The 19,984-nt window shown below is 38.8% G+C and overlaps 1 protein-coding gene across 3 annotated transcripts in view; it reads right to left on the bottom strand.

Annotated features, from left to right (window-relative positions):
* LOC150091134 (golgin-45) overlaps positions 1 to 19,984 on the bottom strand; it is a 136,163-nt gene that overhangs the window by 23,606 nt on the left and 92,573 nt on the right. For all 3 annotated transcript variants that reach the window (XM_090382181.1, XM_090382183.1, XM_090382182.1), the window contains exon 5: positions 664 to 880. In XM_090382181.1, coding sequence (XP_090238307.1) covers positions 664 to 880 — 217 coding nt within the window. The remainder of the gene's footprint in view (positions 1 to 663; positions 881 to 19,984) is intronic.

Here is a 19,984-nt window from a genome sequence, read left to right as displayed (position 1 = left end):
GCCATATGGTGCAAGAAAGCCTGAGGCTTATGCTGCACCAGCCAAAAAAAAATTCCCGAGAAGTAGAGAGAGAGAGAGAGAGAGAGAGAGAGAGAGAGAGAGAGAGAGAGAGAGAGAGAGAGAGAGAGAGAGAGAGAGAAAAGGAGTCACCAAGAAAGAGAAGAATGATGACATCCAGCTCAGGACCCTGGGTGTGCCAAGCCCATACTCACCAGATGTGAACCCCTGGAGTTGATATTTCATTCAGAAACAGAGGCCTTACTTCTTGCTATATTTGCTTTGTTTTTGGCTGCTGATCCTTGATGAAGAAGTTAAAATCATCAGATCTACAGCATTAAGTACTACTGGTAATATATTACCTTTGTTTTTTAGGTACCTAATGATTTCTTCCATTATTACTACTTCCGGTTTTGTCAGCTTTTCTCCATTTCTTCCTCAATCTACTTTTATATATATATATATATGCAGATATACCTAAAAATTAAAGAAGCTTTTGCATGGATATAAACTTAAAGATAAGTTTGGTGGTTAGATGTTTAAAAATATTAATAAAAAGCTTAAAAAGGACAGTTTATTACTATTAAAACTCCTTATTATTGTGTTCTGGAAGAAGCACAGTTACACTAGATTTCTTTTAAGAAAAAAGGATTCATATATACTTACTTTATATGCTAATTCTTCAGCTGGAGTACAAGAAATCTTTGTATCTGCATGTTCTTTTATAAGGTTTTCAAGTGAGGTTGTTCCTAATAAATGACTGTATATACTTTTAGCAAGATTCATATTACTCATTGACAACTGCAGAATGTTACTTGGCAAAGGAATATAATTGTTAGAATACATTACTGACTGAAGCATTTCGCAAACTTGCCAAATATACCTGAAATATACAATTTTTATATTGTAGGTTCATGACATTCTTATGTCAACATTATAATATATTTTTTATAGATATGTTATTCAGTATTTTTATTTTTATAAAATTATTAATGCAGTGGAGATTGACTCATTCTTGAGCCTGACGTGTAATTTAGATTAGTAGTTCCCAGCAGACAGATTTTCATGAAAATTGATATTTAGTTCTTTCAGAAAGATTTGTTGAGATATCTCAAATTTCATTAAAATTGGATTTTTGAAGACTAAATGCTCAAGGAATAATACGATATGGGTTGAAATTAACTATATAATATCGGTGTAAATACACCATAAGTTTAACTACATACATACATAGTGTAACGGCATCATTTAGATTTTATCTCATATTGTGGCTACCTTCACAACGAGATACCAGGTATTGCACTACTTCAAATGAATAACGCTTCTCTAGTAGAGGAGACTACTGTTATTTATTCTCAGTGGGTACCATTACCCAGACATGTTTCGGAGCTTGTTGGCTCACTCATCAGTGGCGGGCAGGTACCCTGGTAATGCAGACATGCCATCACGGTTGTGAGGTTAATTCCACAATATGAGAGATGCCAAAAGGTGAAAATAATGATAATATTTTGAAGACTTTGCTTATTGGAGGCTTGAAGTGGTGGAATCCATGTTTAGTCTCCAGAGCTAAGTTCTGGTCAACCCTCCCCCATCTCTTCATCATGCAGTATGATTGATGTTTTTGAGGTTATCCAAATTTCCTTACATTTTCAGGGTACAGTTCTAAAACAGTGTTTGCAGGCTGGCTGCTAGTTAGGAAACTGGATCGAACCTATTGGTAACTCTCTAGGAGGCTTCTGGATCAGCTAGTTTGTAAAATAATAAGAGGAGTTTACCTCAATCAGCTAGTGTATAATCTTGCTGGCTCTACTCTGTCTAACTGGAGGGAATCCAAGTAGTGTTTATGCGTGGGGCATTGCCGAGGCCAGATTATGTCAAGGATCTGGGTATATTCTTACATGTGTGCACCATATCCAAAAATTTCATTACTTCATACAGCACCTTTTCTTACTATTGAATATGGCATGAATTGTCAACAAGGCTGCTGCAAGTGAGTAGGCGAGATAAGCGTCACTTACAAGCGGCATTTAAGAGGGTGCAAAATTTTTTTTTGACATAAACACGAATTAAGAGTTAAAGGGATTACCATTCTGTAATTTAGTGGTAGGTACTCATAAAACCTATCCAACCTCCTGTTACGTTGGTCATATATATTAGCATTAGCAGAGGCATATGATGCAAGAAAGCAAGCTTATGCAGCATCAGCCAAAAAAAAAAAAAAAAACCACTCTCCCATTTCACCCCTCCGTTCGTTCGAATACCTGTCCAGCTGAGCCTTAAATTTATTTAGGCTATCAACTTCCACAACAAAGGATGGAAGTCTGTTCCACAACCAACCAACCACCCGCTGGCTAAAGGCAAACTTCCGCACATCTATCCTACATGTCTTTCCTCAATTTGAATTTATGCCCTCTCAAATGATTATTCTGAGCAAGATATATATCCTTAATAAAGGGCACCAAAGATCTTTCTGCCCAGGGCACAGAAATAACTTGGTCCAGTGCTGTGTTTCATATTTATATTTCGCAGGGTTATACTCCAGAACATGGCTACAACCGTGTACTTCAGAAAGAAAGAGGAGAAGAAAGTAGAGGTAGGACGTTAAGGCAACTCCACTCACTGCTATCTCCCTCTCCTGCATATTACGGAGGTAGTCATGTGCCATCACAATATGTAGAGCTGAAATGAAGAAAAAGGCAATTTTTTTAAAGAAAAAAAACTAACAAAAATTACCACTATATACACCCACTACACCATTGATTCTTCTCCTCTGTACATTACTAGATGATTTCACATGCATTAACAGTGACAACTGGTCATGCATGTCAGCAGAAATGTTTATTTTTTGTTCCAGGGTCTGCTTCTCCCACACCCCTGCTAATATACAGAGAACTTGATTCTAACAACTCATACATACAATTGCTGCGAAAAACATCGAATCATCAAGATACAACTTGAAAGCAAAAAAAAAAAAAAAAAACTAACCTCATCAGTCCTTGCATGCCAGTACACTGAAGATGTCAAAGTCACACTCATACAGTTAGCGTTACATCCATTCTTTTGCAAACGGAATAACACGAAATAACTGGGGGCAGCAGAGCAGCACGACAATGACTAAACAACAGCACAATAATTTTGCATTATCCCTAAAATCAGAAGCGAATTTGCATCCTATCAAACATGCAAAATGAGGTAAATTATGCATTCCCAATAATCACCCAATCACAGAACTCAACCGGACAATCGCTTTTTTCTTTGGCCATGCCCGCAACGGATATACCCATGTTCTGTAGTTCAGCCAGAATAATATATATGATACTATTTTTAACAAGGCAACGTATAGCATTCAGGGGATCTTCAAAGATTTTTATGAAAATGACAATGGTAACTTTTTAAAACTTTCTGAAACAATCGCTAAATTTGATTCAGTTATGGCAGAACATATTCGCTGTATTCAGAAATCTGAATTGAAAAATATTGTGCATTATTTGGGCAACCAAATACAAAATGAAATTATTGAAATAATTTCAAAAATATTACAGATAAAATACTAGAAATGACTAGAGAAGCTAGTCATTTCTAGTATTTTGCTATAATCATTGAAGATGAAAATAAAAATATGGATACAAGGAATCATACTAAATCAACAGCCTTAAAAACAACATCTCATCAATTATAATTTGGCATGATATTTTAAATAAAATTAATCCGATAAGTCAAATGCTAAAAAAAAAAAAAAAAAACAGATTCTGATATATATGAAGCTCTTGAATGTCTAGAAAATATCATGGAATATTTTAATGAAAATGGAATAGAGGAAGCAGTCAAAAAAATTCTCGATTCAGCTAGTAATATGGCTGCTATCACTGGCATTGAAAAAACGTCATTTCGATTATGAAAGTAGAGATGAAGGTATTCAGGATCCGCAACAAAATTTCAAAATTATTTTTATTCTTTCAAATTATGAACACAACAATTTCCTCGTTAAATTTCTCATCGAAAAGTTTACAAAAATGATCAGATGACAAATAATTAAATCACTGCTATGATTTACATATTCAGTTAATGACATTGATTGTAATGAATCTGATATTCATGGTTTTAGCATTATCTGAAGAACTTAGAGTACTCAAATTTATATTGAATATAAATTTATATACTTCATTTGAAGTGTTACAATATTTTTTAAAAATGATTTTATAGATACTTTGATAAATTGTAGCAGTTGCATCAAGAATTTTTCTACCTTTACTAGTTTCAGTTGCCTCAGATGAACAGAGTTTACATAATTAAAATTGATCAAAAATTATTTACAATTGAAAATGTCTTAACGACTCTCTAATTTGGAACAAACAAATGAAATAATTAATAAATTTACATATTTTAAAGCAAGGAAAATTATACAAATAAATTTGTATAATTTTCCTTCTATTTTATTATTGTACGATTACTGTGATTTAGAATTTAAAGTTCATTTTCAGAATGATTTTGTTATATTTGTTGTTTTGACTTTAAGACATCTAAATAGTTCTCTTGGTAAATAATGTTTCATTATATTATATGGGAGATGTGTTGGAATTCTTTTCTTTTTCAATAAATGAATAACAATTATTTACGCCTTATTTTATTTTTTAATCCAAATATTTTGGGATAGCAAATCAGATTTCGCTTACTGACGGCACATAGGGTCGCAGTGGCCCTGATTGTTAAACTAATAGAGCAAACTTATCTGTGAAAAGATCTAAACCTCCCAAACACTTTCCAGTTCATTTCACAAATATATGTGGTCACAGTTTTAATCTCAATGATGTCCATTTCCACTTCATCATCATCATCAGCCATTTTCAATTTACTGCAGGATGAATTAGAAAGAATACTTGATTCTCATCAAGTATTCTTTCTAATCTGTTAGTAATGACCCTTGTGAACAACTTGTAGATGTGGGATAACAAGATAATTTGTCTATGATTTCCAATTTATCTCCTTTCTTATGCAGCAAAACTATGATTGCATTATTCCACTGCTTAGGCGTCACACCTTTTCTAATGCACTTTGTGAAGAGCCTTGCCAGTTTTTGTGTTATGTCCCTTCCTCCCAATTTTAACAACTCTACAGTAACTTCATCTTCCTCCGGGGCTTTCTGATTCTTCATTTTCTTCAGTGCATGTTCTACCTCATCAGAAAGAATATCAGGTATGTTGTGTGTTGCTACTTTGCAATCCATCTTCCCCACTGTTGGCATCATTCCCTCGCTCCTTGTATAATTCTCTATAGTAGGCTTCTGTTATTTGAATTATGCCTTCTCTGCTGTTTATAAGTACATCATTGCTATTCTTCAGTTTCATTTGTCTTTCTGAATTACTGCTCATGGCTGCTGATTTAAATCCTTTGTTTTCCGTTAATGTTTGTTCTACTTTTCTTGTGTTAATTCTTCTTATGTCCTCTCTGAGTCTCTTTCTAATGGCTTTGCATAACTCAGTATACTCAGTTTTCTCCCTGTCAGTGTTTTTGTCGTCTTCGGTTCATCATGACAAGTGTCCATGATGAACATTTTCATTTCCACTTACGGTCTGCCAAAACCGATGTACTTTTTCTGACAGAATCTCAGTTATTGGTTGATTCAACCACTGCTCATCTCAGTTGCCTAAATTATTCGCTTTATGTCTCATTTTGCCTCAAAGCTAGTACTTCTGCATACGTCTGTTCCATATTCCCTGTTAGAGACTTGGTAATTTGGAATCTCCTCTTTTCAATCTTCTCTGGCTTAAAATCTCTCCACCTCATTGTGTCCAATTCATCTGTTGTCTCTACCGTTCTCTCAACTCCACTAATCACTTGGAACTCTTTGACTTCCTCTCTTTGCAACTGGACTTTCTCCAGTCCAACTTTCCTAACAGTGAGGTAATTTTTCCTTGGTGATTTTAATGTTCACAACTCCAGCTGGCTTCCATTTTCTAGTAACAAAGACCATTTTCTAGTAACTAATGACTTCGCACAGATTGTTCATTTACCTACCAGAAATATCGGACAATTGTAACCATACAGCCAACACGCTTGATCTTTTTCTAACAAACAACCCTTCTAAGTACACTGCTGAAGTGAGTGGTCCTTTAGGCACCTCAGATCACAACTTGGTGATTGTCTCTTCTCCAATGGAGCCTCTATCTTATGGCTATTCCCAACCTCGTATTGTTTGGCATTACAAGAATGCAAAATGGGATGACCTGCGAGATTTCTTTTCTTCTTTTCCTTGGTCGGATTACTGTTTCCAAACTTCTGATGTGAGTATTTGCTCAGATTGTGTTAGTGAAATTATTCTTGTATGAATGGAATCCTTTATTCCACCTTAAAATCTCACCCTTTATCAATAAATGTGCTAGGGCTGTTCAAGAGAAGAATGCTGCATATATTGTAATTGGCTTGTTTCCAATTCTTCAGTTTCATTTTCTGCCTACACCAGAGCTCGCAACAATTGTAAAACAGTTATTAAACAGTCCAAACTATATTTTGAACAGACTAAGAGTACAAAACTTGCTTCTTGCCCTAATGGTAGCCGAGCATTCTGGTCTCTTGCCAAAGCTATTGGCCGCAACTTTTGCCCATCTCTGCTCCCTCCTCTGTCCAAATCAGATGGTTCTGTTGTCACTTCAGCCAAGGATAAAGCTGACCTGCTAGCATCTCATTTTTCTTCAAGCTCTTGTATTAATGATCTTGGTAAAACACCTTCCACCATTCCCAGCATGCTCCATTCAATGCCTCATGTGGTCTTCCACCAAAAAGGATATCAGAAGGATTTTGATGAATCTTGATGGTAAGAAAGCTCCAGGTCCTGATGGTATTTCTCCACTTATTCTCAAAACTGTGCTCCTGAACTTACTCCTATTCTTTGCCGTCTTTTTTATTCCAAAGGTGTTTTTCCTTCTGCTTTGAAATTCACTCATTTCCAGCCAGTTCCTAAAAACGGTGACAAATCCCTTCCATCCAATTATCGTCCCATTGCAATTACTTCTCCTCTTTCTAAAGTAATGGAGAAATCAATTAACCGCCAACTCTTAAACTACCTAGAAACCTTCAATCTGATCAACAATCACCAGTATGAATTCCGTCAGCGTCGAACCACTTGTGATATTCTGCCTTATGTTACCCATTTATGGACAAATTCAATAGAAAAGTTCAGTGAAACACAAGCGGTTGCTCTTGACATCTGAAAGGCTTTTGATCGTGTTTGGCATAAAGGTCTTCTAAACAAGCTTCCATCTTATGGTTTACCAACTGTTTTTTGTAATTGGTTATCCAGTTTTCTCTCTGATCTCACACTGAGGATGATGGTAGATGGTTCTCTGTCTTCTCCACTAAATCTGGTGTCCCCCTAAGGTTCAATTCTTTCCCCCACTCTTTTCCTCTTGTATATTAATGACCTTCTTCCATTGACTGGATATCCTATTCATAGTTTTGCCAATGATAGCACATTGCATTCCACTTTGAAAAACCTTGCCCTGGTCAATCAGGTTCAACTTCTAAAATATCCGCTACCGATTCCTTAAATGTTGATTTACAGGTAATTCTCCAGTTGGGCAAAGACAACCCAGTTGATTTCAATCTTAAAACTCAGTCCTGTCTTAAATCTCGCAAAAAGGATTCTTCTGCTCCTATGCTTATCTTTAGTGGATTACCCTGACTTCTAATCTCTCTTGGCACAAGCACATTACAAATATTGCTTCCTCTGCATCTAAAAAACTTGGTTTTCTATTTTTGCTCTCAGCATTACTATTCTTCAAAACAGCTGTTGACTTTGTATAAATTGCAAATCTGCCCTACCATGGAATATTGTTGCCACAATATTGCTGGTTTCCCCAAAACCTCTCTCAGGCTTCTAGAGAGACACCAGCAGCTTTTTTGCCACAAGCAACATTGGAAATCAAACAGAGCACTCTAGCCTGGTTTTGTTTTACTCTCTCCCCGGCCAGGGGGAGGAGATTGGTTCCTGTTCCCCCCCCTGCCAACCCATGCCTCTGCCCTGGTGAGGCATGGGCCTGACGTTCTGGGGGTCACCTCTATCGTCCCCATACTGTCTCCCCCCCAGCCTTCAATCTACCCCCTACTCTGTCTAACTTGCAGTGTACGCCCCGCACAACTTATCAATTAATAACATCCAAATTTAAACCATGCTTACATAAACCTCTCTTGGCCTTTTATATTCTAGTGCTAACCCCCTTTTTTTTTATTTATTTATTTTTTTTCACATAGGCCCTTGTCACTGAAATCTTTGGAAACTATGTGGCAGAGCCTGCCAGAGTACAAAAAATTTACTGGATACCTGACCTGCCTCCCCGGAGCCAAGTGCAGGAACAGTGGGTCCCAACAGCTAAATGGTCAGAAGAACAACGGTACACAACACTACACATCCGTCCACTCCCCACACACTTTTTAAATCTCTGGCCTTCACAGAGTACACAACACGGAGATGGGGTGGGGGACCCCTGGTGCCGCCAGACTAACACACTTTGCACTTGTAAATCTAGTAATGTGTCACGTGTTGCAGTACTATCCTTACAAGATGCACATGCTAAAGCAGCTACAGCATGGTGATGCAGATATTTGTTTCACAAACGCACTTCAGTTTCTGGCGAGAATGACAGTGGATATCACTTGGCCACGGATGTTGTTGTTGTTATTTGATTTTTTTAGGAGCATTAGCAACTAAGGCCATATTGCTCCGGGATATGCGGTGGTCATTTCCTGACCTTTCCGCGTCCTCCGTATTTGGTGGTGATGGGCTCGAACCCCGGTCTAATCAAGAAGCATGTGTTACGTACTGCTGCTCCTTCCCACCTGGCTACGGAGGCACCCCGGCCACAGAACATCCTTTGGAGTGATGAAGCCCACTTCTGCTTAAACGGACAAGTGAATACACACAGAAAATCCTCCAGTTATCCAAGAGGTCCCGTTGCATTCTCCAAAAGTGGCAGTGTGATGTCGATTTATGGCCACATTCATGATTGGGCCATATTTTTTTTTTAACAGGTAACACAGACTGGACCCGACACTGGACAGCGATATTATGAAATGTTGGAAAATTTCGCAATACCAGAGCTGCAACAACGTGGGTGCCTTCAGGATACCATATTCATGCAAGATGGTGTGCCACCCCACATCCACCGTTGTGTCCAAAGATTGCTAAGGCCTCCTTTACAGACAAACAGGTCATCAGCCATCTTGACCACCCTGATCACTGGACCGCACACCATGTGACTTCTGATTGTGGGGTTCTTTGAAGAACAAGGTGTATCGGGAAGGATGTCAAACTCTGGCAGATCTGAAGGACATCATTAGGGGTCAGTGCTGGCTATTCCAGTTGACATTACGTTCTGCTGTAGAAAATGCTGTTTTCGAATGGAAACTGTTGTTGACCAAAATGGAGGACACATTGAACAATTGTAGCGCTGTTCAAGTGATTTGTATTGCCACAGTGCCATATAGTGACAAATTTTGTAACTAATTTTTTATTTCCAATAAATGGCAAGCATCCTTTATTGTACCTGTTGTCCAAATTTCTCTTCAGTACGAGCCTTAGAACTCGCTCCAGAGCCCTCTGCATAGGGATACTTTAATTTTAACAACCCTGTATTTAAAATTATATGACTGCACAAAAAGAAGTTACATAATAGACTTACTATTATTATAGGGTTGAATGGGCTAGCATAGATGGTCTTTGACTGGGGTCGGTTTTCACCTTGATATATATAGAGTATGTATTTTTCCTGCCACAGAAATCAGACTTACAGGTCTATAGTTGCATGGATCACACTTGGAATCCCCCACCTCCCTTTGTATATAGGAATATTTTAAGATGCCACCTGAGTCTAAGGATGCCACCATTATTATAACCAGATATATTGGCGCCTCCGTAGCCAGGTGGGAAGGAGCAGCAGTGCACAGCACACGCTTCTTGAATAAACCAGGGTTCGAGCCCGTCACCACCAAATACGGAGGATGTGGAAAGGTCAGGGAATGACCACCGCATATCCCGGAGCAATATGGCCTTAGTTGCTAATGCTCCTAAAAACCAAATAACTAACTAACTAACTAACTAACCAGATATATACCATCAGTCCTTATGCTTTCTGCACTTTGATAATTTCTCGAGCTTTTTCAGTCACCACAAATTTATTTAATACTGATTACACTAGCCAACAATTTTAAACTTTTTTTTTCAATAATATGAACAAAATCAACTGATTTTGACTAAATTGCATGTGCTGAAAATGACAGTAGACAGTTTGTATGGTATCGTGTTCATTTTTTCCAAAAATTGTGAATTTTTACTTATCTAAATGTTCTTGTAAATTAATTGCATGAAACAGAAATGACAACCAGTAAATATTCCAATTGGATAAAAAATAACATTTAAACTTTATAAACACCTATTTGGATTTAAGTAAGCAATTAATCCACAAAAGTGGAGGCAAAAATAGGAAATATTACTTCTTAGTTATTTTTTCCTCTTATAAGCAGAATGGTCCTCCCTTATCAGAAACCAGCAATAGTCACCCATCATTGCTGGATCCCATCGCCCTTGATACATCTGCTTCATAGTTTGGATATCTTGGTGGAATCGTTCCCCCTGCTCGACACTGACAGATCCCAAGTTGTCAGGAAAGAATGTAGGAAGTGTATTTTAAGTGACATTCAGCATCCTAACTTTTGAGAGGATGCCGAATTTATAGTTCTCTACATTTTTATGACCTAAAAACCCACTAACAATAGCTCTGAAGGATTTCCAAGCAGCTAATTCAGTGGTGTTAAGTTTAGTTTTCAAAGATTTCATCCTTTAAAAGATGTCTAATTTGTGGGCCTAAGAATATATCCTCCTTCAACTTTGCATCACTAATTTTTGGAAACTGGCTTTTTAAGTACTCAAAACCTTCACTATTTTTGTTCAGAGCTCTAAAAAAATATTTCACGAGACCCACTTAATGTGCAAAGGCAGGAGAAGCCCCATTTCAGGTTTCACAAAAGGCGTGTATTTGATGTTGAGTTTCCTGGGCCATAGAGAAGAATTCAGGCACATCAGAGAAATATTCTTCTCTGATGGGCCATTCCTTCACAATATAATGATGTTTTACTGCTCAAATATCTCATAAACACAGGAAACAACGATACTTAGTAAAACCACCCTGTAGTCCAAGAAACAAAGGGATTACTTTGAATTTGAAAGTGTCTGCAATTCTGCCCAGACACGATAGGAGGGAGTATATGATGAGAGCCTTGTCGATCAATTCGGCCCTGGAAAGATTGTGCAAGGCTCAAGGGGTAGAATTTTTTTCAGCCTGGACTGTACTTGTTAACAGGAGAGATTGCTTCTACAGGGATGGGATACACTTAAATAGAAAGGGTGCAAGAATATTTGCTGATGCTATCGAGGCAGTGTTAGGTGGGTCAGAAAACTGCTAGCTTGGGGGGAGACAAAGACCAATAGATTGACAGTAGCCACTGGCAGAGGTGAAAGAGATTCTTGCACTGCTTCTATTAGAATGAGCAGAAGCCTGAAAAACAAGATGCATGGTATTTCAGAGACTGCTGGGAGCCATTGCGGTACAAGTAAACACATGGGTTGTGTTAGGGTAGCTAAGAATAGAAACAGGTGCAGGTATACTTGCGTGTACACCAATGCTAGCAGTTTAGTAAATAAATTTGATGAATTTCAGGTATTGCTCAAAACATCAAAGGCAGATATTGTTGGGATATCAGAGACGTGGTGTCACACAGATATAAGGGATGCAGAACTGCAATTTGGGGAGTACAACGTCTACAGAAATGATAGACAGGATAGGAAGGGGGAGGGGTTATGCTATTAGTTAAGAAACACATAAAAACCAAGGAAGTGAAGCCAGTCGACATCGCTGGACAGTGCAGTGTTGAGTCAGTTTGGTGTGACATAAGCATTGGGAGATCAAAATTGAGAGTAGGAGTGTGCTATAGGCCTAATGACTCTGATGAGTATAATAAGGAACTGTACAGGGAAATAGAGTGGGCCAGTAAATCAGAGAGTCTTATAATGGGAGATTTTAATTTCCAAGATATTGACTGGAATTTGTGGGTTGGTCACTCGCACACTAGCAAGGCTTTTGTGGATTTATTGGATGATTGCTTTCTACATCAGCATGTTCGGGAGGCAACTAGAGGGAGTAATACTCTTGATTTGATTATCAGCAGTGATTCTTCATGCATTAAGAATCTGCAGATAAATGAACCACTAGGTGGCAGTGATCACAGTGTGCTGAAGTGGGATTTACTCAAAGAGGTAACTACCATTAGGGGTAAAGGGAAGGGTTATTGCTTCCGTAAAGGCGACTACGATGGACTGAGACAGTATTTAAATTCTATACAGTGGGACCAACTGATGATGTTACCAACAGCAAATTCAAAATGGGAAGCATTCAAAGAACTTATCTTGGAAGCTACTAGGCTTTACATACCAACTAAGAAATATTGTTCAAGGTTTAGGCCAAAATGGATGTCAGATGAACTAATGAGGCATATGGCAGAGAAGAAAAATGCATGGGATACTTACAAATTAACACATGACACAGAAGCCTATGATAGATACAAATTGATATGCAACCAAGTTACAAAGGAGGTTAGGCAGGCGAAGGCAGATTACGAGAAATCCTTGGCAAGGGATGCAAAGAAAAACAGCAAAGAGTTCTTTACTTATGTAAACTCTAGAAGGAAGGGGATGAATCAGATTGGTCAACTGTTGATGATCCTGCTCGGGTAGCTAACAAACTAAATGAATATTTTGCATCGACATTCACACATGAGGAGTTATTCAGCAAGGGGAATGCCAGAGGTGTATTCAACTCTAGCAGTAAGCTACAGAATCTTGAAATAACTGGGAGTAAAGTGGAGGAGAAACTGTTGAAGATAAACACAAGGCACCCGGGGTGGATGGGATCTATCCAGTTATATTAAAGGAGGCAGCAAAGGAAGTAAGCAAACCCTTAGCCATAATTATGAGAGCTTCCTTGGACTCAGAGGAGGTACCCATAGACTGGAAATGTGCAAATGTGACCCCAATTCACAAAGGAGGATCAAAGGCTGACACAAGTAATTATAGACCTGTGAGCTTAACTTCTGTTCCAGGAAAATTAATGGAGGCACTGGTTAAAGAAGCACTGCAGGATCATTTAGACAAGACTTCAGTTATAGCTCAGACACAGCATGGTTTTGTTAAGGGGAAGTCTTGCCTGACCAACTTGATTGGATACTATGATGCAGTCACAAAAGAACTGGATGCAGGGAATAACTTTGATATTATATACTTGGATCTTAGAAAGGCTTTTGATACTGTTGCACATGGAAGACTGTTGTTGTTGTTGTTGTTTGGGGTTTAATGGCGCAAGAGCAACTTCGGCTATATTGCGCCTGTTCAAGTTTTGTTATTTCCTGTTATATTGTTACTGATTTAACATATTAGATATGATTAGTTAAGTTTATTAAGCTGAGATATGAAAAGAGTTCACTGACGTTTGCGTTTTCTCCCATAATGAGTTGAAGGCTTAATGGCTCATTTGAATGCGATTTGAAAGCTGATTGGCGGGCAATTTGGTATCGTGGACATTCTAAGATGATGTGCTTCACCGTTAGTGTGGTCAGACACTGAGGGCATTGTGGAGGATCGTCTTTCATTAGCAGGTAAGAGTGTGTTAAATATGTGTGTCCGATGCGAAGCCGGGCGAGGATAACCTCTTCGTGTCTGTTTGACCGGAAACTTGATTTCCAGGATTTCTGCTGTTGTTTGATTTGATATAATTTATTGTTTGTTTGAGATTTCCAGATCTGCGTCCATATATTTTCAGAGGCTTTTAGATTGATGTTTTTAAAGTCATTGAGCGGTATTTTATGCAAGTGAGAATTTTTGTTAGACGGATGTTTTGCAGCATCATCCACAAGTTCATTGCCGAGTATTCCAGAATGTCCAGGAATCCAAGTGAATCTAACTCTTTGGTTGGTTTTTGTAAGGTGTGATAAGGAGGAAAGAATTTTTCTTACATACGGATGAGATGGACGATCTTGTGTCTGTAAGGCATATATTGCACTTAACGAGTCTGTGAAAATGATACTTTTTACGGGGGAAGTTTTGGCAATGTGATCTAGGGCGAGACTTATTGCAAACAGTTCAGCGCTAAAAATACTGCACTCTATGGGAAGAGACTGTGAGATTATGCTGTTTGGCAATACAACAGCAGCACCAACGTGTGTGGCCGTCTTGGATCCATCAGTGTACAGATGAGAATAGTCAGAGAATTGTGTTACATAGGAGGAATGTAGCTGTTTTATATTTTGACTTGGGATATTGTTCTGTTTCCATTTTATGAGGACCATGTCACAGTCAACTGAACTGATTTCCCAAGGTGGAAGGGCTGTGGGGGTATCTTGGTAGATTTTATCCATACTTAAGTTCAATTCTGAGAGTATTTCTTTTAGTCGGATGCCTGCAGGTTTGCATATATTAGGTTTGTTCGTATATAAATTTTCCCATTTCGGTTTATAAAGATATTGCCATGTTGGATGTCCAGGAAGGCTTTGAACTTTCGCAGCATAGTTCATGAGAAGAACTTGTCTACGAAGACTGAGTGGGAGTTCATGGATCTCTGTGTATAGACTATACACAGGTGAGGTACGGAAGGCTCCTGAAACAACACGTAGTGCATTGTGATGAATTGGATCTAACCAGTTCAACACACTTTTCCTAGCTGAGGAGTAAATGGGAGAACCATAATCTAATTTAGATCTTATCATTGCACGATAAACATGCAAAAGTGAGTAACGATCAGCTCCCCATGTCATGGCTGATACAGCTCGTAGAATGTTTAATTTCTTTAAGCACATTGTACGTAGATATTTTATGTGTTCTAGGAAATTTAATTTTTGATCCATGATTAGTCCTAGTAACCGGATGCTCTGTTTGAGTGGAATTTGTTGATTGCTTATCCTTAGTTCTGGATCAGGATGCATCTTTCGTTTTCTGCAGAAGTGTATTGCCACTGTCTTTTGTACTGAGATTCGATATCCATTATAGGTGGACCAGGACTCTATTTTGTTAATAGCACATTGGAGCTGCCTCTCGATTATCCGCATATTCTGTGAGTGACATGATATTGTGAGGTCGTCGGCATATAGGTAGGTTTCAACTGTTGCTGGAATAACTTCTGTTACAGGGTTTATTTTGATAGCGAAAAGGGTTGCACTGAGGACTGAGCCTTGGGGGACCCCCTGTTCTTGATTGTATATTAGAGACAGAATATGATGATAACGGACTTGAAAAGTTCTTTTAGTCATGAAATTCTGAAGGAACTTTGGTAGATGGCCTCGAAGACCTAATTTGTACAATTCATGAAGGATACCATATCTCCACGTAGTATCGAACGCCTTTTCAATATCAAGGCATATCATTACAAGGTGTTCGTTTCGGAGAAAGGCATTGTGAATATTTGATTCAGCTTTTGTCATTATGTCTATTGTTGATCTATTTTTCCGGAAACCATATTGACTAGGACTCAGGAGGTTATGGAAGTCAAGAAACCATGTTAACCGATCATTCACCATTTTTTCTAAAATTTTTCCTAGACAGCTAGTGAGCGCGATGGGACGATAATTATATGGATTTGAATGATCCTTCCCAGGTTTTGGAAAGGCCAGTACAAACGAATGTCGCCAAGAGTCTGGATATGTATCCTCAAGGTATATCCTATTATATAGCAGTAACAGCAGGCATAAAGAATTTTTAGGGAGGTGTTTAATCATTTGATAGTGGATTCCATCTGGACCTGCTGCGCTTTCTTTAGATTTGGTTAGGGCTTTATGCAATTCATTTATAGTGAAAGATTGATTGTATGAAATCTCATGAGCTGCATGGAAATTAATTTTGTATTTTTCGATTTGAGCTTTATATGTTTGAAAGATTGGTCTGTATGATGTTGTTGCTGACAATTCCTCAAATGTTTCTCCTAGTAGATTTGCAATTTTTTCTGGTTCAGTTATGTCATGACCTTTCCAGCTTATGATCGGTTTAGGGACGGTTATATATTTGCCTGAAATTTGTCTAATTTTATTCCATATTATTCTGCTGTCCGTATTTCTATTAATTTTGCTTGCAAAGGATATCCAGGATTCTTTCTGAGATTTCCGGCATATATAGCGTGCTTTTGCTCTGGCTTTCTTATATTTTATGAGATTGGTGGTGGTGGGATACTTTCTGAATTGGTTCCAAGCCTTATTTTTTTCTTTCTTTGCTTCCAGGCATTCTTCATTCCACCACTGCTTGTAATGTTTATGAGACTGGTTAGCTGTCTTTGGTATTGCAATGTTTGCTGCAGAAATTATTTGATTTGTGATATGAGTAACAGCGTTATTGATATCAGTATGTCTTATGATTTTCTCATCTAAAGAAGCAGCATATTGGTATTTTTCCCAGTTTGCTTTGCAGAATTTCCATTTTATACCTCTTATAGGTTGCTGTACATCATTTGCTAGTAGGTGACAAACAACTGGGTAATGATCACTGCTATAAGGATCATCGGAAACAGACCAGTCAAGGAGAGGAAAGAGAGCTGGGGAACAGATGGTGAGATCAATTGCAGAGGTAGTCCCTGTTGGTAAGTGGACATGGGTGTGAGTACCTGTGTTTAAGAGTGTTAGGTTCCTATTATTTATAAGTTTTTCAATCATCTGTCCTCTTTTGTCTGTACGAAGTGATCCCCAGATGATGTGATGCCCATTAAGGTCCCCCATCAAACAAAAAGGAGATGGTAATTGTTCAATTAAATCCTCAAATTCTTGCAGTGTATACGCATGATTAGGTGGAAGGTAGAGCGAAATCATAGTCAAGGTAATTCCGGTCACGATGCGTACCGCGACTGCTTCAAGGGGTGTTTGTAGCTGAATATGCTTGGATGGCACATTAGAGTCAACAAGAATGGCGACTCCTCCATGACCTGTATTGGTTTTTCGATCTTGCCTATATACATTGTAGTTCTTGATTGAAATACTTATGTGCGGAGTTAGGTTTGTTTCTTGCAAACAGATGCTTGCAGGAGCATATACGGAAATTAGATCTTTGATATCGCTTAGATTACTTCGAATGCCACGACAATTCCATTGTAGAAGTGTACGCATTATTTGGGTTTAGTACTTGATTCAGATGACTTACGATGAGTTGCCTGTTTTGATTTTTTCTTTTCTGGGGAAGCTTGGTCGGCCACCACTGTCCATGTCATCATTTGCGTAAAGTTCCAGAACTGGTTCATCTTCTTTCTCCTTTTCATCAATTTCCATAGTGTCAGTATTTTTTTGTGTTTTTTCAACAGGTTTGGTGGAATTTGTACTGCTTGTTGTTGTTGGATCTTTAGCATCTGGTGGGATTACAATGGGTGTATTAATTGCCTGATCAACTTTTTGTTTTGTTTGTAAAAGAATGTTACGTGCCCAATCTGCTATTGAGATGTTAGGCGGGATTGTGATGTCGGTCTGTATTGCAATTACCTTTGTTTTCTGCACTGTAGTTGCTGCTGTTGCTGCATATGATCTCACTGCTGGAAATAGTGGTATCTGCTTTTTGGCTTCTTGATATGTTACCTTATGTTCAGTTTTATATTTTTGAACTTGCTTTTCTCTTTTCCATATATTACAGTCTCTGGAATAGGCAGGGTGGTCTCCTTTGCAGTTTGGGCAGAGAGGAGACTGTGTATTGCATTCTTTACAGGTATGTTCTTTTGAGCCGCAAGTGGCACAAATAGCTTGTCCTCTGCATACTGTTTGGGAATGGCCATATTTTTGACACTTGAAGCATCTTATTGGGTTGGGAATATATGGCTTTACCTGGCAATTCAGGTACCCGGCTTTGACTGATGATGGTAGAGTTGGAGTACTGAAAGTAAGTATGATGGTGCGGGTTGGAACGAGGTTTCCATCCTTTTTAATAAGGATTCTTTTGGCATGTGTGACATTCTGGTTTTGTAGCTCTTGTACGATTTCTTCTTCAGAGCTATTTAGGAGGTCCCATTCCACGATAACCCCTTTAGATGAATTTAAAGTGGCATGTGGAGTGACTTTGATGGGAAACCCTCCAAAAGTTTTGGTTTCAAGAAGAAGCTCAGAATGTCGATGATTTGTCGTTTCTATCAGAAAGTCGCCTGATTTCAAGCGGCGAACCATTTTCGGTGGACCAGCTATATGTTCTAGACACCTCTGTATAACAAAGGGAGAAAGTTTACTAACTGGTTGGTCTGACAGGGAATGAATAATTAGAAAGAGTGGCGAGATGGTTTTGGTCACATCTTTCTTTTGGCAGTAGATGGATTAAGATCATCTTGCTGCCGATTGTGATCAGTTTGATCCATAATTCCAGGAGAAGCCTGGTTTGTCAAGTCCATTGTTGCTCCTTTTAGCCCTGAAAGGATTATTTTTCCTTTCAGGTTTCCGGCCCCACCACGGGGAGGCAGGAGCAGTGCCACCTAGTGACCAAGCGGCTGGCGGATTAGTTTGTTAGTGAGAAAATGGATAATTATCCTAAAAAAGAAAGGTGATTTTCCTTCCTGGGTTCTACTTAAAATCTGCTAAGTGAAGAACCACTTACAATGAACTGAGAATAAGAGCGGCTAGAAATGAAAGAGAACAAAATCACTTGGAAGGATCGCTTTATAATTCGCTTAAGAAAATCGCTTGGTCCCTATCGCTTGGGGCCATGGAAGACTGCTACACAAGTTGGAGCAGTGTGACATTGGAGGCAAATTGCTGCTATGGATAAAGGGGTGGTTGAGGGGGAGAAGACAGAGAGTGGTAATCAATGGACACTGCTCATCGTGGACTAATGTTATTAGTGGAGTCCCTCAGGGCTCAGTGTTGGGTCCATTATTGTTTTCTGTATTTATAAATGATATTGATGATGGTATATCAAGCTTAATGTCCAAGTTTGCAGACGATACAAAGGTTGGCAGGGTTGTCAAGGACACTACTGACACTATGCTGCTGCAACAGGATCTGGAAAGGTTGAGCAGATGGGCTGAGAGGTGGCAAATGAAGTTTAACATTGACAAATGTAAAGTACTACACATGGGAAACAGCAACTCCAGAGCAACATATCAACTCTGTGGTACTACACTGACAGTGGTAGAGAATGAAAGGGACTTGGGGGTGGTTGTGCAGGCAGATATGAAGTTCTATGAGCAGTGCAGACGGGCTGCAAGAGTAGCTCATGGAGTATTGTCAATGATATACAGGAATTTTTCCAGCAGGGATAAGGAGGTGATTATTCCCTTGTATAAGGCAATGGTCAGGCCACACCTAGAGTACTGTATACAGGTCTGGAGGCCTCATTTCAAGAAGGATGTAGAGCTGCTGGAACGAGTACAGAGAAGGGCAACAAGATTAGTGAATGGAACAAAGGGGTGCTCTTACAAAGAAAGGCTTAAGTTTTGCAAATTACAGTGTCTGGAGACTAGGCACCAGCGAGGTGATCTGATAGAGGTGTATAAAGCCTTGAATGGTTTAAGCATGCTCAGTGCTGATGGGATTCTTCCTCTAGCTCAGAAAAATCACCTGAGAGGGCATAAATTCAAATTGAGGAAAGACAGATGTAGGATAGACGTGCGGAAATTTGCCTTTAGCCAGCGGGTGGTTGGTTGGTGGAACAGACTTCCATCCCTTGTGGTGGAGGTTGATAGTCTAAATAAGTTTAAGGCTCAGCTGGACAGGTATTTTGAACGAACAGAGGGGAGAAGTGGAAGTGGGTTTTTTTTTTTTTTTTCCTTTTTTTTTTGGCTGATGCTGCATAAGCTTGCTTTCTTGCATCAAATGCCTCTACTAATGCTAATGCTAAATCACCACAGATTTTCCAACAATATTTCTTATAGTTTAAGGCATTTGATAGCATGACATGCTATCATAGGTTTCTTTCATAGCCACTGAATTAGCCACTGGGACC

The sequence above is a fragment of the Mastigoproctus giganteus genome, chromosome 1 (genome assembly GCF_048544385.1).
Source record: "Mastigoproctus giganteus isolate SK-2022 chromosome 1, ASM4854438v1, whole genome shotgun sequence".
NCBI classification, from domain to species: domain Eukaryota; kingdom Metazoa; phylum Arthropoda; class Arachnida; order Uropygi; family Thelyphonidae; genus Mastigoproctus; species Mastigoproctus giganteus.
This window is presented reverse-complemented; position numbering and strand designations above follow the sequence as displayed.